Genomic DNA, 24,786 nt, shown 5'->3' with positions numbered 1-24,786 from the left:
GACTTTCACCACGTCGGCAGCCTGGAACACCGCTGTGTAGCAAAACATAACTGTTCTCTGTTTTTAGTACGTGATGAGGTAATTGCAAACGTCTGTTAATTAGAATCCCGATCAATCGAGATGGGTATCGTTGTAGTTCGCAGCCGTAATACGCCTGTTACAACCACCTCCTAATCATCAGATACGATGTCGCTGCCACGGAAAAGTAATATTCACACTTGTGCTAGTACCAGTTGCAAGTTTCGTTGTTGACATTAATTATAGACTCATCCAGAAGAAACTTCAACGTTCATTCAGTGAACAGCTGACTGTAAAAAGATATGCATTTCGATAATACTTGCTCAAGCAATGCACTATTCAGCAGGTTTCATTTTCAACAGGCTTCCAACAGAAATGGAAAAAAAGAGTGATAGATCACTAGTATTCAATTTTAATTTGAAAGATTCTCTTGTGGAACTCAACAATTCTGTACGATAATTCCTCGCAGTGGTTCAGAACTTTTCTCTCTAAGTTATTATTTATACCTATACCGTATTTTCTTTGTTTTTATTGTTTATGTGTTGTTCATAAATGTTCTAAACAGCATTCTATAAACTATGTACTGACGCGTTTCGTGATGAAGTACCTTTGGCTAGTATAGTCCCACAGAACATGATAAATAAACAAAACAAAAAATTGAAAAATATCAAACCACTGTTCATAATAAATAAACAGTAAATTACTTATTTTTATTACTGTCGGCTGTTAAAGTGCTTCGGCTCGAAACACTTCGCGATACAACTACGTGACTACTTTGCAGTTCACAATTAAGTGCCTGGCAGACGGTTCGTCGAATAACCTTTAAGCTCTTTCTCTACTGTTCCATTCTTGAGCAGCGCGCGGGAGAAAACGAACTCTTTAAATATTTCTGTGGGTCTGCTGGTTTCTCGTATTTTATTACGATGATCATTTCTCCCTATGCATGTGCGCGCTAACAAAATATTTCGCATTAGAAGGAGAAAGTTCGTGATTGAAATTTCGCCGCAATTGGCGCCCTGAATGCTGCAGAGGTGTCCATAAATCCATAAAAGTACGAGGGGGGGGGGGGGGGGATCTGTTTTGAACAGCACGTTGCAAGGCATCCCAGATGTGCTCAATAATGTTCGGGTCTGGGGAGTTTGGTGGCCATCGCAAGTGTTTAAACTCAGAAAAGTGTTCCTGGAGCCACTCTGTAGCAATTCTGGACGTGTGGGGTGTCGCATTGTCCTGCTGGAATTGCCGAACTCCGTCAGAATGCACAATGGACTTGAACAGGATGCTTACGTACGTGTCACCAGTCAGAGTCGTATCGTATCAGGGGTCCCATATCACTCCAACTGCACACGCCCCACACCATTACAGAGCGCCCACCAGCCTGAACAGTCCCCTGCTCACATGCAGGGTCCATGGATTCATGAGGTTGTCTCCATACCTCTACAAGTCCATTTGCTCGGTATGATTTGAAACGAGGCTCGTCCGACCAGGCAACATGTTTCAAGTCATCAACATTCCAATGTCGGTGTTGACGGGTCCAGTCGAGGCGTAAAGCTTTGTGTCGCGCAGTCATTAAGGGTACACGAGTGGACCTTCGGCTCCGAAAGCCCATATCGATGATTTTTCGTTGAATGGTTCGCACGCTGACACTTGATGGCCCAGCACTGAAACCGGCAACAATGTGCGGAAGGGTTACTTTTGTCACATTGAACGATTCTCTTCGGTTGTCGTTGGTCCCGTTCTTACAGGATCTTTTTCCAGCCGAGCGATGTCGGGGTGTTGTTGTTTTACCGGATTCCTGATATTCACGGTACATTCGTGAAATGGTCGTACGGGAAAATCCCCGTTTGATCGCTACCTCGGAGATGCTGTGTCCAATCGCTTGTGCGGAACACCACGTTCAACCTCACTTAAATCTTGATAACCTGCCATTGTAGAAGCAGTAACCGATCAAACAACTGCGCCAGACACTTGTTGCCTTGTATAGGGGTTGCCGACCCGTTTACATATCTCTGTATTTGAATTCGCATGCCTATACACATTGGCGCTTCAATATACAGGCGTAGTGTAGGCGGTCTCTTCAGTTGACTTGTTGCATCTTCTAAGTGTTCTGTCAATAAATCGCAGTTTTTGATTTGCTTTCTCCACAACATTCTGTTTAAGTTATTCGCAATTGCAGTTCCTCAGTAATTCGTTGAATTCACAGCCTTTAGATTTTTGTGACTTATCGTGGAACCGAAATTTAGCATACTCATTTTAGTAAGCATGTGGATGACTTAACATTTGTCATTATTTAGAGTCAGCTGCCACTTTTCACACCATATAGATTTTTTGTCTAAATCATTTTGCAATTTGTTTGATCATTTGATGACTTTACGAGACGGTAAATGACAGCATCATCTGCAAACAACGTAAGAGGTCTGCCCAAATTACCTCCTAAATAGTTTATATAGATTAGGACCTGCAGAGCGCCTCTAACACTTCTTCGGGGTACGCAGTATATCACTTCTATTTAACTAGATGATTTCCCGTCAGTTACTCGAACTGTGACCTTCCTGACAAGAAATCACGAACCCAGTCGCACCATAGGCATGCAATGTGATTAGAAGTAGCTAGTGAGGAATAGTGTCAAAAGCTTCTGGTTGCTTGGCTGATTTGGGGGAGTGGACCAAACAGCGGCTGGCCGGAATGGCCGAGCGGTTCTAGGCGCTTCAGTCTGGAACCGCGCCACCGCTACGGTCGCAGGTTCGAATCCTGCCTCGGGCATGGATGTGTGTGATGTCCTTAGGTTAGTTAGGTTTAAGTAGTTCTAAGTTCTGGAGGACTGATGACCTCAGCTGGTAAGTCCCATAGTGCTCAGAGCCATTTGAACCAAACAGCGAGGTCATCGGTCCCATCGGATTAGGGAAGGATGGGGAAGGAAATCGGCCGTGCCCTTTCAAAGGAACCATCCCCCCGACGTATGCCCGAAGCGATTTAAGGAAATCACGGAAAACCTAAATCAGGACGGCCGGACGCGAGTTTGAACTGTCATCGTCCTGAATGCGAGTCCAGCGTGCTAACCACTGCGCCACCTCCCTCGGTGAAAGCTTTCTGGGAACATAGAAATAGAATCAGTGTGATTCCCCGTAGATAGTACTCACTAGTTCGTGTGAATAAAGACCTAGCTGTTTTTCGCAATACTGATATTTTCTGAATACGTGTTGACTGTTTGGCAATGAATCGTTTTCTTCGAGGTGCAGCTGCCAAGAGCTTCGATGATGAGCTAGAACACCATAGTCGAAAAAATGAACACACCTTTATTATATAGGAGCCTCAGTGGCTGGAAACGACCGCTGTGGAACCAGTGAGGTTTATTGGGATATTTTGGTGGTTTTGAAAGTACAGGGTGTTTCAAAAATAACCGGTATATTTGAAACGGCAATAAAAACTAAACGAGCAGCGATAGAAATACACCGTTTGTTGCAATATGCTTGGGACAACAGTACATTTTCAGGCAGACAAACTTTCGAAATTACAGTAGTTACAATTTTCAACAACAGATGGCGCTGCGGTCGGGGAAACTCTATAGTACGATATTTTCCACATATCCACCATGCGTAGCAATAATATAGCGTAGTCTCTGAATGAAATTACCCGAAACCTTTGACAACGTGTCTGGCGGAATGGCTTCACATGCAGATGAGATGTACTGCTTCAGCTGTTCAATTGTTTCTGGATTCTGGCGGTACACCTGGTCTTTCAAGTGTCCCCACAGAAAGAAGTCACAGGGGTTCATGTCTGGCGAATAGGGAGGCCAATCCACGCCGCCTCCTGTATGTTTCGGATAGCCCAAAGCAATCACACGATCATCGAAATATTCATTCAGGAAATTAAAGACGTCGGCCGTGCGATGTGGCCGGGCACCATCTTGCATAAACCACGAGGTGTTATAGCGTGATGCAGTAATCGTTTCGGATCTGAAAAATGGGCCAATGATTCCGTTGGAAGAAATGGCGGCCCAGACCAGTACTTTTTGAGGATGCAGGGACGATGGGACTGCAACATGGGGCTTTTCGGTTCCCCATATGCGCCAGTTCTGTTTATTGACGAAGCCATCCAGGTAAAAATAAGCTTCGTCAGTAAACCAAATGCTGCCCACATGCATATCGCCGTCATCAATCCTGTGCACTATATCGTTAGCGAATGTCTCTCGTGCAGCAATGGTAGCGGCACTGAGGGGTTGCCGCGTTTGAATTTTGTATGGATAGAGGTGTAAACTCTGGCGCATGAGACGATACGTGGACGTTGGCGTCATTTGGACCACAGCTGCAACACGGCGAACGGAAACCCAAGGCCGCTGTTGGATCACCTGCTGCACTAGCTGCGCGTTGCCCTGTGGTTGCCGTACGCGGTTGCCCTACCTTTCCAGCACGTTCATCCGTCACGTTCCCAGTCCATTGAAATTTTTCAAACAGATCCTTTATTGTATCGCTTTTCGGTCCTTTGGTTACATTAAACCTCCGTTGAAAACTTCGTCTTGTTGCAACAATACTGTGTTCTAGGCGGTGAAATTCCAACACCAGAAAAATCCTCTGTTCTAAGGAATAAACCATGTTGTCTACAGCACATTTGCACGTTGTGAACAGCACACGCTTACACCAGAAAGACGACGTACAGAATGGCGCACCCACAGACTGCGTTGTCTTCTATATCTTTCACATCACTTGCAGCGCCATCTGTTGTTGAAAATTGTAACTACTGTAATTTCGAAAGTTTGTCTGCCTGAAAATGTACTGTTGTCCCAAGCATATTGCAACAAACGGTGTATTTCTATCGCTGGTCGTTTAGTTTTTATTGCCGTTTCAAATATACCGGTCATTTTTGAAACACCCTGTATAATGCAGTATATGTTCTAAAATCCTGCTAAAAAATCGACGTTAGTAATATGGGTCTGTAATTCATCGTACTACCCCTATTCCCTTTGTTGAGTATTGGTGTGACTGTGCAACTTTCCCGTCGCTAGGTAAGTATTTTTTGTTAAGCGGGCTGTTGTATTGATTATAAGTAAGTAAGTATTTTTTGACATGCGGGCGGTTGTATATGATTATAAGTATGGGACTATTGTATCAGCAGACACAGAAAGAAAGTAACTCGATACATCTTGACCGGAGGACTTGCCTTTATTACATGATTTAAGGTGCGTCGTTGTACCGAGGATATCTACTTCTGTTACTCATGTTGGCAGCTGTTCTTGAATCGAATTCTCGAACATTTGCTTTGCCTTAAGGGTGAAAGAATTTTGGAAAACCGTGTTCAGTGACTCCGTTTTAATGGCACTGTCAGCGGTAACATCTCCACTGCTATCGTGCAGTGAAGGTATTGATTGTGCCTTGCCACTGGCGTACTTTACACACGACCAAAAGCTCTGTGGATTTTATGCCAGATTTCGAGACAGAGTTTCACTGTGGAAACGATTAAAAGCATCTCTCATTGACGTCCTCACCAAATTTCGAGGTTCAGTAACACTATGCCAATCCTGGATATTTCACATTCTTTTAAATTTGGCATGCATTTTCCGTTGCTTCCGCAACAGTGTTCTGACCTGTTTTGTGCACCGTGTCGGATAAGTACAATCTCTTAACAATTTATTTGGTGTGCATCTCTCAAATCCCATCGATAATTTCCGTTTTGCACATGCCACATTTGGTTTTGATCTCGTAAAAAATTAAAACATCTTTTCTGTTGATGTATCTAGTATGCTAAAAGCAAATAAACGCAACATAAAGTTTACCTCATGTTTGTTGTTACTTGATAACAGAGAAAAATATGCTAGAGCGGATTAGAGTTAGTTGCAACAGTGCTTTCTATGCTTACTTTCTTCTCTGAAACCTTTTTATCAGAATGGCGTTTCACTTTTTTCTGGATGTTATGCCACTTGTTTATCGTCAATGCGTCACATTGTTGCACACGAAACTGCCTGTCCGTTCTGAAATGTGACATGATTAAATAGAACTTTTATAAATCCAAGTAACAGTTCTTGCAGTGAAATACCACATTTGAGCAATTTCTCTGTGTCTCATATAGCCGCTTTACTGTCGAACTTACTGCGCTAAAATTATGTCATTGTATTTAACGAAATAAAGTGCAGCTGCCAAGAGATTCGATGATGAGCTAGAACACCATGGTCATAAAAATGAACACATCTCTATCGAATAGGAGCCTCAGTGGCTGGGAACGACTGCTGTGGAACCAGTGAGATTTAATGGGATGTTTGGGTGGTGTTGAGAGTATAACAGTGACAATCACAACCACCAGTAGAAAACAAAATGCTGGATGCCAGGACGCCATATTCAAGAGTGTGGAAACTCACTTACCTGCTCTGGACCATACAACGAACGAATAACCGAACGATAGTATTAATAGCACCAGAGTCCTATTTCTGGCGTGAAAACTGGTGAATTGACAAGCAGCGTTGCACAAGAAGTCGCAGACCTACAGTTAAATTTGTTAGGCAAAGAAGCTAAATTGACGTACAATATTATTGTGTGCATGGTAGAGTACAGGGCGGCCAGAAAGCTTGCAAGGATGTTGCAGGGTAAGTTGTGCTGAGAAATAACTACTAAGAAAAAACTTCAATACATTGCACCGTTTCCGAGTTAATTAGCACTGAAGTTAGCCAGCTGGCCGTTGCGCGCGCAGATTCAGGCGATCAGCCAGAGACGGTGTCGCCAAACATGTACTTCGTTTGGTTTCCTGAAACGGAACAAGAGAGATACAAAAGTTGGATATGGAACGGTGCTAAGGATCGGATCCGAGCCAAAGGCCGAGTAGTCTCCTGCATTATCATCTACGAAATGAAAACTGGTACTAATAGTATCTAGCGGGCCGCTTGTATTTGCGCGAGCAATGGCCTGATTGGTTAACTTCAGTGCTAATCGTCTCGTAAATAGCGCAGCGCATTGATTTTGTTTTCTTTTTGTAATTATTTCTCAGCACAAGCTACTCTGCAACGCCCAAACAAGCTTTTGAGACTGTTTCTGACCGTTCTGTATATACCTGATTGTTTGTTAGATATGTAACACGTGATTAAGGTATAATAAATGCCGATCTGTGGTATTGTCTACAGGAGTTGCTTGGCCTGTAGGATCAAGCAGCTGTCTATATCTACGACGTGACGAACTGCAGACTTTTTCATGCCAAAAGACGTACCAACATACTTGGTGGGCGGTCATAATTTTCTGTCAATCAGTGTAAACTGAGCACAGATAAGGTAGAAGAGAGCATTTAGCAAGTAATGTAATTTCAGTTTCGTTCAAACCCAACGTGCATCACTTTCGGTTCTATTCCGCTGAAATCTTTCCAGCAATGTATTTTCTGGTTTGGCGAGTACCAGTAGGAAAGTCCTACGTTTCGGGAAATCTACATCTAGGCTGTGTTTTAGTATTTGCTTGTCGAAATCATTTACAGTTTACGAGAAACGAAAGAGAATTTGCCCTCTTTTTTCCCCTCAGTATAGTAGACAGTAATATTATCATTCTTAGTTAAGTAATGTGTGTTTGGGGAGCGATGTGAGAGGCCGAGGAATTGCTCTGCGCCTGTTCACGACGTCTGGATGTAACGGCAAGGCCGGCGGATATGCTGATCACAATTCAGCCTTGAACTACCTTCTGCTAACGGGGCAGACTGCAGGAGTAAACAGTTGTGACGGCTTCCTTTATTTATAGAGCGCTTTCATGTGCAATGAGAAGATGGTGAACGTTATCTAAAATTCACGTCTTCCTTTTTTTGTCTTCAGCACTTGGCCCACCTTTGCCAGGGTATCATCCCTCTATAAATCTGCTAATTATTTCCTTTTAATTACAATGCTGAATATGGCAATCATTCAATCATATGCATCATCTGCCTGTAGCCCATGTACACTTTGTCCTGTATGCATTCATGTATTAACTGTTTTTGTTTGTGAGGTGTAAATGAGGAACCAGATCGGCGTTTGCTTCGATGAGTGAGAAAAATCGCCTCAAAACACATCTAGATTTCCCAGTGAACAAGACCAACGGTCGTTAATTCAACGCACGAATTCGATTGGATCTGGCTCACCTACTACCTGCCTCGAAAGCTACCGCATTACGTTATCTGAGCTGGCGAAACGTTATCTAAAACTGGATCATAATATTACTTGTTATAGCCCAAAAATTGCCTAAAGATTATCAGCGCTGAGGCTATTACTGTTTTCTGCTTTCAGAGCCTATTTCTGCTATTACGAGTTTTCTCCCAATCTTTGGCGACGCAGACTGACAAAATGAGGGAAATACCACGCATTTTTTTTTTAACTTAGATTTCCGAGCACCCTTTCTTTACGACACTATGTTTGCCCAAATTGCAATACAGGCCTTATCGTCCTGAAGTAACTCTGAGACTCATGTGGAGCAGCACGCAAGGCAAGTCAAAGAATAAGGATTAGTGATGCATGAAAGCGGAAAGATAGTTGTGCAACAACAAAAACTTTGGCTAGGGCTAAGACGGCTTGCACTGATCAGCACGTGAAAGCCAACCCAAGGGACAACCAGCAAGATGTACACACTAACCTTCATGAGAAGAGCAGTTTATATATGTGTGTGGTCAGCCAGATTAAGGTTTTTCGTAAATTCCCTCCCTATATTGCTTAAGATGAATACTGGGTTGGCTTCCTTAAAGGGGACACAGCCTATTTTTTTCCTCATCCATGCCCAGTTCAGACTTCTGCTATACTTTTAATGATCTAGTCAAACCCAAATCTTTTATGCTTTTTTCCTCAGGGAAACAGGAAAAAAAAGACAGAAAGATTGGAAAAGGATAGTAAAAGAAATGAACTGTTTAATTTGTTGAAGAACTATTATGGCATAATGTTTATGTGAATTAAGGCAACTGCAGAAAAATGTGGAAAATTAAACTCGGTTCTCCTGTAAATGCATCTAATTTCTTAACCACTGCATCCCTTCTCTCAGCAGAGAAATAGGAATCAGAACTAAATCCTAAAAGAAAATACTGATTTCTAAAAGAAAATCATTGCAGGCAATCAGAAAAGCCACAGTAATAACGAATAAAATGCTTAATTTCACCCATATTGCAAATGACAGTAAAAACTACATGGCTGTAATGTAATGCAATAAGAGTCATATAGAAGCAGAACCCAAATACCTCTTATTTTTGTATCATTTAATGTCCTATTATCAGTTTCATGTTACCTGGTCATACTCATATAGAAATGCATTTTGATATAATGCAGTGAATGTTTGGCAGGTAAGTTACCATTTAGTGTCAATATTACCAGCTGCATCAAATCTTGCATCACAGTGGGTAAGGGAATGTAATGTGTATCAAGAAATTGAGCTGTGTTGGCTCTTAATCATTAGACTAAGGCTGCCTATCAAAACACAAGGCAGTGGTGGTTAACACTTCATATTGTCTCTCAACCAGTTTCAACAAACATATAGAGGAAATCATGTCTGTAAAAAAAAAAGTGTGACATATGACTCGCACAGTCACCATCCACAGTAAGATGCTTACAGCAACCATTTAGGGCAACAAAGGTGGTTTATGTTCTGGATTGTTGGATTTCTCAGTGTAGATGTTGACAAATCTAATAGCATGGACAGAAATAACATGCTATTCCGTTGGTTCCATTATTGCTCCTAAATGACAACCCACTGCCAGTAACATTGTAAATTAATTGTGAAATAAAATATATCCCAAGGAATAATTATTATTCTGTAATAGGTTTGTAGTATATCAATGTGACAATATCTCAAAAGATAAAACCACAGCTGTTCAGCTTTTGTTTGAATCACATTACAGTGCACGCAGTACTCTTCAGTATTATTGAATCATTGTGGTCTGTTTCACAGACAACCATTATTGCAGGAAAAGGGCAACACACTAAACAAAGAAATGAACTGTTAAACATGCAGCTGTCAAACACAATAACAGATGACAATGTTTAAAAGTTGAGTTATGAATTATGGCACTGACATTAAGATGTTTCAATTAAATTATCTTCATTAGTAGGTACCAAATCAGCTGATTTAGCTGGGCAATTACTACCATTCTGTTCCAGTACAACTACTGCTCATTCTCTTTTAGATCACCGAGAGATGGAACAATAGGGTTCAAGTCATTGTCTGCTCGTCCTGACTTCAATTTTCCACACTTTCCTTGAACAACTGTGTTAGGAAGAAGGTTCCTTCAAATATGTCACTGCAGATTTTCTTCAAGTCCAACTACAAACACACTCCCCCCCCCCCCCCTCCCGCCTCCTCTCTATCTCTCTTTATGCCCCTCCTCCCCCCCCCCCCCAAAAAAAAAAATATTCTTGTGGCCAAGATCTTTCTCCATCCTTTGCTCGTCTCTGTCTATCAACAATGCCTCATCTTTGCAGTGCCTTTTAAATTCTTATACTTCTTCCTCCTCCTGGTGAATTGCAGCTGTTGTGTTAATTCAGCACAGACTGCATACATAACCAATTTCCTGCAAATGTTAGCTTTTAGAAATGCTTACAGAGATTTGAAAATTTGTTTAATAAGCATTTTGTATGAAAGAAAGAGAACTGAAATGCTGTAATTTTCTTTCAGGTACGAGCGACTGCTCCGACGGGCCAAAACAGAGGACCTGTCTGAAGTATCAGGCATTGGATGCCTCTACCAGAGTGGCGTTGACCGCTTTGGTAGACCTGTTATAGTATTTGTTGGCAAATGGTTTCGCTTTAAGGAAATTAACCTTGACAAGGTAGGAGATCTGAAATTGGTATCATAGTAATATTGTCTTCTATCTGTTATACTACATGTGGCCTATATCTGTGCATATCACCATATGGAAAAAATGTTAAGTGGAAATTACATTCAAATGACAGTGGTATTCAAATCATAGGTTTCTAGAAGATGATAATGGCCTTGCTTTTCAATAACCTGATTTGCTGCATCTCTCCACACTAGACTATCGAATGCAAATCTTTTCATTTCTGTGTAACTGCTGCAGCCTCTATCCATGTGGAGCTGCTTATTGCAGTCAAGTTCTGGACTCACTCTGCAATTACTCCTTGTCTACCCCCCCCCCCCACCCCACCCCCCCACCCTGTATCCTGATATTCAGTACTTCTTCATTAGTTATCTCATCTACACATTTAATCTTCACCTTTTGTCTAGCAGCACATTTTAAAATCATCAGTTTTCTTCTTGTTTATGCAGGGTTGGTTAAATTGGACTTTAAGACTTTGGAGCAATATAAAAATTTATTGAGATAACTCACAGAATCAGTAGATGAGTCATTGTGTAGCAAACAACCTGAAGTTTGATTCAAGTAGTGTGTAAGTACCCCCTTCTGCCTCTAGGAGCACCAATGTAGTGTACAATTAAAATGGCTACTTTCACTGGTGCGGAGCATGCTCACTGTATGTTTTGATTTCATGAACTCTACAACAAGTGTTCGGCATAAATTTCACATTGAATATGCTAAAGAACCTCCAGGTATGGCTATAATTTACTCTTGGCACAAGAACTTTGTTGAGACGGGTTGTTCACTGTTACACAATAAATCACCAGGATGACCACGCGTTGATAATAATGTCGAACAGGTTAGGGAGTGCTTTGTCCAGAGTCCACAAAAATCAACATGACATGGGTCTCGCGACTCTGGCATTCCACAAAAGACTGTTTGCCGAGTACTGCATATAGATGTTTATACTTGAAAACATACAGATTCACAATGGCACAGCACATTGGTGATGCAGATAAAGTTGCTAATTGGAATTCTTTGCAGAAATGTTGCATCTTATAGAGGATGATGAGACATTCCTGAATACAATAATCTTCAGCGATTAGACAACATTTCATATCAGTGTTATGGCAACACCTGCAACTGCAGAATATGGGACAACAAAAATACACATGAAATCCTGGAACAAGTTTGACAACCCCAAAGTTAATGTGTTTTGAGCCCTCAGCAAACTGAAAGTGTACAGTCCTTTTTTCTTCATGGAGAAAACTGTCACTGATATTTTGTATCTGGATATGCTTCAAAACTTTTTAATTTCACAGATCGATGAAGATGACTGAGATGGGATGGTTTACTACCAGAAAGACAGTGCGCTATCTCATTTCATCAAGGAAGTGCAAGGTTTCCTCAATAATCACTTCCCAAGTTGGTAGACTGGCTGTGAAGGGCCAATTGTATGGCCCCCTAGTTCCCCAGGCTTCACAACACTAGATTTCTTTCTCTGGGGTTTCATTAAAGACCATGTGCATCTTCCACCCCTACTACACAGTTTAGCCAACATGATAAACTGAATCTACACTACTGTTGCATAAGTTACACCTGATTTGCTGCAACGAGTGTAGGAAAAATTGATTACCAGTGGGATTTTTGTTGAAGCACAAATGATAGTCACATTGAACTAAAATGACACGTGATACTTTTATGTGAGATTTGAGGTTGTTTAGTACAAAATGACATATTTACTGATTATGTGAGATATCTCAATAAATTTCTGTATCATTCCAGACTGTTACGTTCTTTTTGACTCAACATGTACTATCTGTCATCCATGTTTGGCCTCCATATAAGGCCATTTGAAGAGAGATACTGTCAGAAACCACTGTCCAACTCAAAATATTTTTCAAGAAAGCTTATCTTTTTATTGCCAGTCCACATTTTATATCCTTCTTTCTGTAGCTATAACATCTTCATGAAATTAGAGGTAGCATTTCTCAGTTTTACATGAATGATGTAATTGTACACTATTGCGTCTATATAATTAGTCACCTCCTTTATTCCTAAATAATTTGTAATTTCATCTCCTTTATTTACTCGTTGTCTCTCAATGAATTCAATTTCTTTTAATTTTTTTTTTTTGTGTTTTCTTTCAGAATTTTAATCCATTCTCAAAATTTTTACCTAGTTCATAATTTATGCCTTGTGTCACACCCTTCTCATCATCTACATCCTTTTCATGTCCTTTGGCTCTAATAACTGCAATTTGGTTTCTTGACAGTCTATAGTTGATGTTTTGCTCCCTGTATTTCATCCCTGATAACTTCAAACAGTGTGTTCCAGTCTACATCATAAAAGCTTGTTCTATATATATAATGCCATAAGTAAGAGTGTAGGTTTGTCTTTCTTCAGTCTATTTTTTAAGATAAGCTGTTAGGGACAGTATTGCCTCTTATGTCCCTATATTTCTTTGGAACCAAAACTGATCTTCCCTTAGACTAGTTTCTACCAGATGTTCCATTCTTCTGCAGATAATTCATGTTAGTGTTTTGTGACCATGACTTGTTAAATTGATGGCCTCAATAGCTGTCAGTTTCTGCTTTTTTTTATACAGGTTTTATATTCTGTTTGAAGTCTGAGGGTAGTACAGCTTTATCATTGTTAATTCCCTCAAATATCTCAATACTTGTAATTTTGAGGGAAAATCATCTAAACCAGTCCAAGTACACTGTTTTGATTCAGTACTCTGTCAAATTCTTCTCACAGTTTGCGTCATTCATCTCCTCTTCCCCTCCTTTAATATTGTCCTAAACTTTTTCCCTTTGTATAGATCTTCTGTTTGTTCTTTTTGTCTTTCACATTCCTTCTTTACTTCATACTGACTTTCCATCTCAGTTTTTGGTGTCCATACAGTTGCTTCTCTTTCCTCCATAGATTTCTTTAATTTTCCTTTGTGTTACATTATCATGTGTGTTCCTCCTGCTGTGTATTTCTTCTTTAGCCACTATTACATCACTAAATACCAAGATTTGGAAAGTACACCACTATATAGATTAAACGAAGGAACACCATCTAATTTCAGAGACATATGCTTTTCTATTATTTTGTGTGTGTGTGTGTGTGTGTGTGTGTGAATATTTTGTGAAAAATTTATAAATTTATTTGGAAGAGGGATTATTTTATCATTAAAGAATTCTTCTCCATACTTTTTTGACAAGAAGAAGGATGCTGAACTGAGGTAGAGCCATTGATATTGTTAACATTCAGTGTGTCCAAACCCTGTACAACTGATTACATTTTGCCAGGTATTCACACCTCCATATTCAAATATCAATGAGTGCATAAACATGAGCCTACTGGCATTGCAAGAATCTTAATAAACTATGTCCACCACATTTTATACGAAGTTTGGTGTATCCCAACGGGCTTTTTGCAGATGATGCAGTTATCTATAATGAAGTACTATCTGAAAGAAACTGCCTAAATATTCAGACAGACCATGATAAAATTTCAAAGTGGTGCAAAGATTGGCAACTTGCTTTAAATGTTTAGACATGTAAAATTGTGTACTTCACATAACAAAAACACACAGTATCCTGTGTCTCTACTGTCATTGTGTCATTGTTGGAATGGGCTAACTAATACTAGTACCTGGGTGCAACACTTTGTAGGAATATGAAATGGAATGATAACATAGGTTCAGTTGTGAGTAAACCAGGTGGTAGACTTTGGTTTATTAATAGAATACTGGGAAAATGCAATCAGTCTGCAAAGGAGATTGCTAACAAATCACTCATGCAATCCATCCTAGACTATTGCTTACGTGTATGGGACCTGTACCAAATAGGACTAACAGGGGATATTGAACATATGCAGAGAAGGGCAGCACAAATGGTCACAGGTTTGTTCAATCTGTGGAAGAGTGTCACAGAGATACTGAAGGAACTGAACTGGAAGACTCTTGAAGATAGATGTAAACTATACCAATAAAGACTGGCTTCAGCTGTCAGAGACTGTGGTCATGTGTGTGTGTGTGTGAGAGAGAGAGAGAGAGAGAGAGAGAGAGAGAGAGAGAGAGAGTTGTGTTTCTGTGTGTGTGTGTGTGTGTGTGTGTGTGTGTGTGTGTGTGTATATATATATATATATATATATATATATATATTTTGTCTATTTTTGACAATGGCCTTTTTGGTCGAAAGCTCACTTTCCAACAGTCTTTTGATTGTGCTTACCTGTGACTCAGCATCTGCACTATATGGTGAGTAACAACTACCCTTTTCATAATATTGTTACATTCCATCCTGGATTTTTTATTGTTTAAGATACTGTAAGAGCTAGATGCAAGCTAGGTAGTTTTAATTTTGATGTTGACTCAGGAGGCCTCTTGTATGAAACAGTAGGTCAGCATCAGTTTTCAATAAGTAATAGAAACATCTTGGCCAAGAAGGATATTCTTACATAATGCCTTTTGTCCCCAGTGAAAAAAATTTTTTTAGTCTTGAATTTTTTTAAAAAGTGGCTTGTAGTGCTCTTACAACCAGCTCATGGCAGTGACTGAAAATGGAAACATGTAATAAACAAGACATCTCCAATCTTCATACCTCTTCCCACTGTTTTCACAAACTAACATGTGATCTCACAAATTATGGTAGTTATGTCTATCACACAATCTATTTATTACAAAAAGCATTTTTGAGATTTCAGCCATGTAATGCATTGCTTTCGAATTTGTTTAAGGCACTGCTATATCTCATCTACCTGCTGGATCCATTAGTGAAGGGAGATTACATAATAGTGTACTTCCATACTTTAACATCAACTGCTAATCATCCTTCTTTGACATGGCTTCGAGAAGTATACAATGTGCTGCCTTACAAGTAAGTAAAAATGATGTTTTTGGGTTTCTATCTGTTTTTTTCATTTGATTTGATCTATAATTAACTTTTTAAAAGACTTATCTTTCATTGGCTGAAAGAAAGATTGAACAAAAACAATACATTTAGTTTTTATTTTCAAAAGCTGCATTAGAAAAAAGAGGGTTATATTTTGTGGTAGTTATTGAGAAAAATAAACGGCCATTCCTTGCAAACAGCTGAAATGATGTCAAGTACCAATCAGTGAGTAGTGTGAGCAAGAAGCAGTCAATAAACTCCAATTGGGATGTAAAGAGAAATATGCGATGAGCCATATGACAAATCATTCAGTTCTAAAATTACTGATAGCTCCAGATAGCTCCAGATGTACATTACTTTTCTGCTGCGTTTTTTAAAATCTCTGATCATGTTCACTTAGGATAGGTTAAAACCATAACCAAAATAAAAGTTTGTCAGTTAAATATTTTTTATTGTAATCCATAGCATGATTTGAAAGCTTTCACCCTAATCTGTAGGGAGATATAATGGGTTCCAACATGATTTTTGATGAGTACATGTGTATTTTCATTGGAAACAACCAGCAATCTATATGTTACATTTCATTTTATTAACATAAAATGTTTGATATATGTCACAAATTAACTCAGCTGCTTATTTTTTTAGAAAAATGTGACACAATTTAACTATTTCACAAGAAACTGAAATAATTTATAGAAAGTGACCTATTGCATCCTTGTAAATGCACAGTGTACACATAACCAGTCATGTAGAAACTCAGTATATCCACCAGACAATGAGGGTGAAAAGCCATGGAATGGGCCATGTGTGTTATTACAAGTTATGGAACTGATGCTGATGATTGTTGCTTCCATTAAGTTTGCTTTCAGTTTGTGCAACTGTTCTTCTGGTTTCAGTTGTCGGTGCAGTATCTATTAGATGGCTCATATGTCAGAATGCACAAAGTTTTTATTGTTTTGTTCACGTCTCTTGTGGCACATGATGAATTATTCCTCAAGCCTCAGTACATACTACTTTAGATTTTCCATAATGTAGTCCAAAGGCATAGATTCTCTCTGTTAATAACTCCACTTTCTACCTACTCATTAATATTGATCTTTGTATAACAACATACTCTAAATATTTTTATCTTAATTTTGAGGCCTCTGTCAAATATAGCAGTGTAATCCAAGTGCTGACTACGTCTTTTCTAATGATTCTTGTTACTCTATTGGATTTTGATCATTTCATTGTTGATTGGTATTATTTTTCACAATTTTGCTCTTTTTTCACTCCTGACTAGTGTAATTTTTGTAAGTTCATTTTTGCAAATGCTTAAAATTTATCAAATTACAGCTCCCAGCATGGAGTTGGCTGACTGCCATTCCCCTTCTTTAAAAATAATCAGTTGCCAGTATATAATTTATATGTTGCAGAATATTAGTAAGATTTATTCTTTTTTTCCTGTGGTATTGTAAAGTCCTCTGCAAAATTCAACACACACGAATGAACATGAATAGTCACAACTGCAAGAAACTTCTTTTTTTATTTTTATTTTTTCAACACATATAGGAACAAATATGAGCAGTCACAACTGCAAAAACTACTTTTTTACCTTCTAAAAAAATTTAAAAAATGTTCCTTATGGTTGTAACTGTTCGTGTTCATTCTTAAGTAAAAAACAAGAAACGCCATTCTCCAGAAGACATGTTCTAAAATATTACTCAATACACACAATTTACTGGCACACACATCTTTCATCCTATCTTTTACCTCTTGAGCCACAATTGGATCACATCAGCCAAGATAATATTTCCGCAGGGAAAATTCAGTATCAAACTCTTCATTTCATTACAGTTCCTCTTACCTCCTAATAAAGAGTAAATTCATCTAAAAGTGTGTATCCTGAGGCTGGAGGTTCTATGCGTGATGGAGGAAAATATTGTAGTAACTTGAGGTTTGTGGCACCAGCATGGGCACTGTTGACACGATTAACAGTATTCCTGATATGCTTGTGTAAGGACTTTGTATTCTTAACTAGGGTACAAGGTTTTATTTCTTGTCATTCAAAAAATTGTAACAAGCTGCTTATGAGCAGGAAGTTAGGAATCTCTAAAAATTCAGAACTAAGATAAACAAAGTATGTTAGCACTCTATGTAGTCAACATTGGGATAACTGAGCTTGCAGATCCTTATATTACCATTTGAGGTGCAATGTTCCTTGTAAAAAAGCCCACATTCATTTCACAAACAATCAATTGTTATTGAATGGTAATTAATACACTCATGTGGCTGTTAATTGTAATGTTATATGTAATCAGCTAATTACATGAGACACTACTTTGCAATCTTTTAAACTGTCACATAAACTACCTATTTTAATTACAGTTATTAATGTTGATAATTGCAGTAAATTCATCATAGCTTAATCTCTGTTGTAACGCATTTTGACTCCTCTCATTTCCTCGGGATGCTCATGTGACATGGGAGCTACAGAGAGCAAAATGTGAATAATAAAATGAAAGAATATGATTCTTGTTACCTTCTGTTCTCCATTTTTTCTGCTATCAATAATACCCAGACAATAAATTCAAGTAATTTCACTGGTATGAACCAGAGACATTGCCGATGTGTGGGGTGGCTTGCATGCCTCAGTGATACACATAACTTCACTGTAGATGTGGTAACAGTGGAATGGTACCTGTAGAGAGGCCAGACAAAAATGTAGTTCCGGAAGAGAAACAGCAGACTCTTCAGTAATTGCAGGGGCAACAGTCTGGATGACGGACCGAGCTAGCCTCATAAAATTAGCCAGCACAGCCTTGGTATGCTGGTCTTGTGAACAGCTGAAAGCAAGGAAAAATTATAGCCATTATTATCCCAAGGGAATTCATTTATACTGCATATGTTGTAATTGACAATGGCTAAAGTAGAGAGGATATAATGGAGAGTGAAATTACAATGAAATATAGACCATTAGCTGCTTACAGGCATTGATAAATATCAACAGGGACAGTTGAAAATGTGTGCCCCGACCAGGACTTGAACCCAGGATCTCCTGCTTACATGGCAGACACTCTATCTGACTGAGCTATCAAGGACACAGAGAATAGTATGACTGCAGATACTTATGTCTGGTGCACACCCCGTGAGACCCATGTTTCCAACTTACTGTGCACAGACTACATTTGTTGTGCCCCTGCCCACTGTACTCGTTCCTCGCAGCAGTCAATCTACCGATTCCCGTAAGAGTTTGAGCAATGTGAATGCATCCACACTGAAGATCATTGGCCGGTAAGCCTTAACTACATGAAGATGGAATTTTTGAAAAAGAGGAATTTGCAGACATGTATTTAAATTTAAGGGTTAGGAAATCGTTTTCAGAAGATATTTGTCTGGAGCAAGGCCTTCTATGGAAGTTAAATGTGGATGATAAGTAGTTCACACAAGAATAGCGTAATGGTAGTTTTTGATTGTGGTGCAACAGAAGATTGCTGAAGAGTAGATGGGTAGATCGAGTAACTAATGAGGAGGTGCTGAATCGAATTGGGGAAAAATAAATTTTTATCGCAACTGGATTAAGACAACGGATCGGTTGGTAGAACACATCTTGAAGCATGAATGAATTATCAATTTGGTAACAGATGGAAGAGTGGAGGGTAAAATTTGAAGAGAGAGAGAGAGAGAGAGAGAGAGGGACAATGGATGAATACAGTAAGCACATTCAAATGGATGTAGGTAGCAGCATAGCAGCAGTTATTCAGAGGCTGGCACAGGATGGAGTTGCATGAAGAGCTGCATCAAATCACTCTTCTGACTGAAGATCACCACAACAACAACAATAACATGCTTTTACCACCATCAGAGTAGATTTGCCAGGAAAGCACTCAGAATTGTTGTTGGTAGGAATATCAACAATGTAGGGAACAATAGATTGCTACTTACCATAAAGAAGACACTTCAAGTTGCAGACAGACACGATTAAAAGACACTCACATTTAGCTTTTGGCCACAACCTTCATCAGTAAACACACACACACACACACACACACACACACACAAACGAACAAAAACAAGCACATCTCACGCACACACAACCACCAGCTCCAGCATCTCTCTCGGACATCTCAGCAGTCGTGTGTGTGTGTGTGTGTGTGTGTGTGTGTGTGTGTGTGTGTGTGTGTTACTGATGAAGGGTGTGGCCAAAAGCTACATGTGAGTGTCTTTTAATCGTGCCTGTCTGCAACTTGATGTGTGTCTTCTTTACAGTAAGTAGCAATCTATCTTTTACCACATTGTTGATATTCCTAAGTGGATTTTCCATTGTTTGAGAATTATTGCTGGGACAGATATATGTTTGTCACACGATGTCATGGAGCAAGGATGCATAATTAAGACAGTAACAAAGCAAAACAGAATATTAAAAAGAGGCAAACTAACAGAATAAAAGATATGCAAGGGAGAAAAGTAGTTTAAAACCAGATATCCTGATTAATGATAACATATCTACTTCTCTATCAATTATCTAATGATAATATAAATGAACTTCTATTAGTTCTTTTTTCTTTCGTATCATCAGATGAGGAACTGATGTATTCAGAAGGTTAGGACACAGTCAGCTCTTCTCTGTGTTCTCACTTCATATATAAAATTTAATTATCTTCTTTAATGAAGAATTTGTGTGTGTTTCCCTTTGTTTTTAAATTAATACTCACTTTAAACAATTGCTATATGCTGTTCAACTCTTAGAAACAGATTTTGTACAACAGATGTTAACATTTATCAGGTGTACAATATGTCTGCATTTGGCTTTACAATGTTTTGTTTTTCAGGTACAAGAAAAATTTGAAATCATTTTACATCGTTCATCCCACAATTTGGACAAAGGTATGTTCTTGAGTGATAAAGTGTGCCCATCTCTATCATTTACCTATTGTTAATAAGTAACCATAATTAATTAGGCTTATACGTTAGTGAATTAGTAAGGTGACCAACTGGTAACAAACAGCCTGGGAACCCTAAAACTTTATGAATGTAATGTATGAGAAAACACATACACAAAAGTGACTAAATAAACAGATGAAGGGTAATGTATACTGCTGATGAACTTCATTTCACCTATAGTGCTATCCCAAGATAATCTGCAGAGACTGTAGCTTATTAGTGCTGATATGCCAGATAGTTCTAAACAGGATTCATATGCTTGCTAGGAGTTTACATTCCTTGGTAGATAAACAGACTGAAACTCTGAACTTACTTAAGTTCCACTAAATTTTATAACACTGGTATGGCCTTTGTTTTTTCCTTTTTCGGGGGGGGGGGGGGGGGGGGGAGAATCAACAGAGGGTGGGGAAAATTTAGGGAGCCTCTTTGCCTGTTTGAAGCAGACAGCATATGATCTAGTATAAAATTTCAGAAGTTCTGTGAGGCTGTTCACAGATGTTACTGTTTTATATAAGAAAGTCATAATGCCAGAAAATTGTGGTGAAATGCAAGAAGACCTTAAGATTCATCAGAAAAATCTTAAAGAAATGCAATTCACCAGCAAAACAGTGGGCCTACACAATGCTACACTAATTGTTGAGTATTTCTCAGTAGTCTGGAGCCTTTATCAGATGTGATTAGTGAAGAAGATAAAGAAGACCCAAAGAAGAATGGTGTACTTTGTAACAGGCTTGTTTATGCAAGAACATCATAGAGGTTATCATCAAACTGCAGCAGTAGGCACTATAAGAGAGGCATAGTGCACCACAGAAAGGTTGACTGTTAAAATTCTGAGACCATGCTTTCCAATAAGAGTCAAGCAACATATTACTTCATCCTGTGTACCTGTTGCAAAATGACCATAGTGGGAAAATCACACACACGTGAGCCAATCCAGGACATTATATTTCTTCCCATGAAAATGGAAAAGACATGAGAGAAATGATATGGGTATGATCCACCTTCTAAGAAATGCAGATGTAAAGGAATCTCCCACAGGTAATTATTTTGTGTCCAAAATATTCTCAGTAGGTACGTTTTAGAATTTTACATTATATCCTATCAAAAATTGTTGGTCAGTTCTGCTCAGCTCCCACACAGATTAAACACATCAGTGATGAATCATACAACTCAAATGCCAATCTTCTGTTTCTATTTGGTTTCAAGTTTGAAAAGAAAGGTGGATGAAGATGCAGGTGGTGAGAAATTTTGTTTTTGTCCTCTGAGTAATGGTTGGAGAAAAACCTTACTTTCATTTTGCACATGTTCACAAGTGCACATATTGTACGTAGCATAAATAAAGAAGAATGTTTGCATTACTAAGGAAATTGTTTAAGGCATATTATGATTTGACTGTTTTGATATGGTATGTTTCATGAAAATCATACAGCTCAGTGGCAGTGAGTGAACAATTTACTACAGATATATTCTTGCACTCCACCAGAAAATGTTGTGTACAGGCATTGGGAGAAAAGTCATTGCAATTATAGATGGGAACTACATGTGTAAACACTGAACAAACACAAACATTGTGCCTCACTTATTTATTACAGTAGAGTATAGGATAATACTAGTTTTGAGTCAAAATGATTACAGCACTGCACACACACAGTTGAAATGACAAAACTGGATCTAAAGTCCCTCAGAGTAGTCGCTTACAGCATTCACTACGTACTGCTAACTATATAGGACTTGCTGAATAGAATCTGTGCCACCATTTGCCAATTGGCCGCACCTTGTCTGAATCACGTCATTTGTTGCCAAACAGCATTGGCAATGTCCTCTCATATTGCAAACCACCTACCACATAGTTGTTCATTTACCTTTCGTATGAGATCAAAGCCACAGAGCAAAAGGTCAGGAGACTATGGTGGTTGCTGCATCACAGTCAATTCATGTGATACCCACAGCAATGCGATTTTACACAGTTGCAGCTCTGTCTACAGTATCCTACAGTGTGACAAAAATTGAATTATATGAAAAAAACAACATAAATTAGTTACAAACTATGGCATGCACACACTTTATTCAACATGTAAACATCACTACAGATATTCGGATTAAGGTTATGACATGTTTGATATGCCTGCCATCATTGGTGATAATGTGGCACAGACAAATAGCAAAATTCTGCATGACCAGCTGAAGCATTGGGGCATTGATGCTATCAGTTACCTCTCAATGGCTGTTTTCAGCTTAGAAATGGTTTTGGGGTTATTGTTGTACACCTTCTCTTTAATATAGCCCCACAAAAAGGAGTCACATATGTTCTGATCCGGAGAATATGGCAGCCAATCAAGACCTGTGAAAGTGGCCTCTGGGTACCAGAGAGCCAGAATCCAGCCCCCAAAGTGCTCCTCCAGGACATCAAACACTCTCCTGCTTTGATGGGGATCATACTCCATCTTGCATGAACCACATCTTGTTGAAATCAGGGTCACTTTGGATAATGGGGGTGAAATCATCTTCCAAAACTTTCGTGTTCCTTTCGGTAGTCACCGTGCCATCAAGGAATATCACACCTATTATTCTGTAACTGGACATTGCACACCGCACAGTCACCCATTAATGGCAAAGAGACTTCTCGATCATGAAATGCAGATTCTTAGTCCTTCAAATGTGCCAATTTTGCTTATTGACAAACCCATCCGAATAAAAGTGGGCTTCAACACTGAAACAAACCATACAATTCCTATCATGCCCCGCAGCCAACCATGCAGTCTGAATATCCTAATGAAAACCCTTCAGAAGTTATGACGATTTTATTTCCTATAGTTCAATAATTGTCACCCTGAGTGAATGGTGCATTACTTGGTGCCACTTGTCCTTTCTAACTCCAGTAGTATCCATCATCTGTCTTCCTCCAGGAGCTATTTGACTGACAGGTCATCCAGAGCAGCAGTTGCCTCATGTTGTTGCTAAAACTTTCCTCCTCCCATTCCCCCCACCCCACCTCCTTCCTTCTGCTACTTTACAGTATGAGAGGGCGTTATTCCCACAGGCTTCCACTGATTCATTGGGACATTCTATCGCATTTCTCTGTTAGAGAAAGGCTATTTTGATGTAAGCATGCTGCTCAACATTGGTTACTTCCATCTTGCAAGATGCTCACTGCACAACTGATTTCGGAGTACGCACTGTGCTACTACCAGGAATCTCTGAGCCATCTGCCATTGTGAATACACACTATTACTGCATAGCTTTCACACAACATTTAACAGTTTGCGATTTGCTGACATATCTGCAAGAAAAAAAATAGTTGCAATGACTTTTGCCACAACCTTAGTATGAAGTAATACACGAATGGAATGATATGGACACTACCAGTTTGTGAACTTCCCAAAAATGCTCAGTTAGTGGTGGCTGATGTCATTTTACATGAAACTGTGTAGGGAGTTTACCAAGTTTGTCATTCCGCAAAGAACAAGAATACATTTGTAGGGAACTGCTCACCATCACAGTGTGATGGATATGGTGTGAAGTGAATAACCATGCCATGTCAAACAGTTTCTTAATAATGCAAGCAGTCAACATTTCCTTACATTAATTTTCATCATTACTGAATTTAAGGCAGTTGTAGTTCATGCCAATCTGGTACGATAGTGGTTTTTAAAGTCCATTCCAGATCTACTTGTCTGGAGGATAGTGCTGTTGTGCATTATGTTACCAAGTGTATTGTCTCAGAAATGATTAATTTTATACAGATAATTGGTCATCTTTAGGTTTAAATGACTAAATGAGAGAGAGATAGAGAGAGAGAGAGAATTTGCTGTGACCCTACTAGGTATCTTGGCTTTACAAAGACTATACTCAACCAACAACTGCAGAGTCCTTGAATGCATAATGCATGGTAAGTAGTATTACTTAGGGTTTGAAACTCAATGAGGATAGGCACAAATATGGAAATTTGTTTATCAATTACATCTAGTAAGAACATATTTTTATTTTTTATTTTTTTAAATATGAAGCTTAACTGAGATAATACCTGTCCTCTCAAACTGAAAAGAAAATGAAATGTAAATTGCTGCAATTCCTATTACAACTCCATTTGTTACCGATTCTTAATTACTTAGAAAGCATACAGAAAGATGTCATAGAATAGACATTTCAGAATCAATGTCTGAAGGCTTTACAAATATGACACCAGAAAGTCATTGGTGGAATATAATAATACAGTGAGCTGTGCTTGTGGTACAAT

At 39.0% G+C, this 24,786-nt stretch overlaps 1 protein-coding gene across 3 annotated transcripts in view; it reads left to right on the top strand.

Annotated features, from left to right (window-relative positions):
• Positions 1–24,786, top strand: part of LOC124796389 (protein GDAP2 homolog) — a 969,166-nt gene that overhangs the window by 942,903 nt on the left and 1,477 nt on the right. For all 3 annotated transcript variants that reach the window (XM_047260559.1, XM_047260558.1, XM_047260560.1), the window contains 3 exons: positions 10,602–10,755; positions 15,472–15,611; positions 20,438–20,492. In XM_047260559.1, coding sequence (XP_047116515.1) covers positions 10,602–10,755; positions 15,472–15,611; positions 20,438–20,492 — 349 coding nt within the window. The remainder of the gene's footprint in view (positions 1–10,601; positions 10,756–15,471; positions 15,612–20,437; positions 20,493–24,786) is intronic.

This window comes from Schistocerca piceifrons, chromosome 4, assembly GCF_021461385.2.
Source record: "Schistocerca piceifrons isolate TAMUIC-IGC-003096 chromosome 4, iqSchPice1.1, whole genome shotgun sequence".
Taxonomy (NCBI): domain Eukaryota; kingdom Metazoa; phylum Arthropoda; class Insecta; order Orthoptera; family Acrididae; genus Schistocerca; species Schistocerca piceifrons.
The sequence above is the reverse complement of the archived record's forward strand: the minus strand, read 5'-3'. Positions and strand labels throughout refer to the sequence as shown.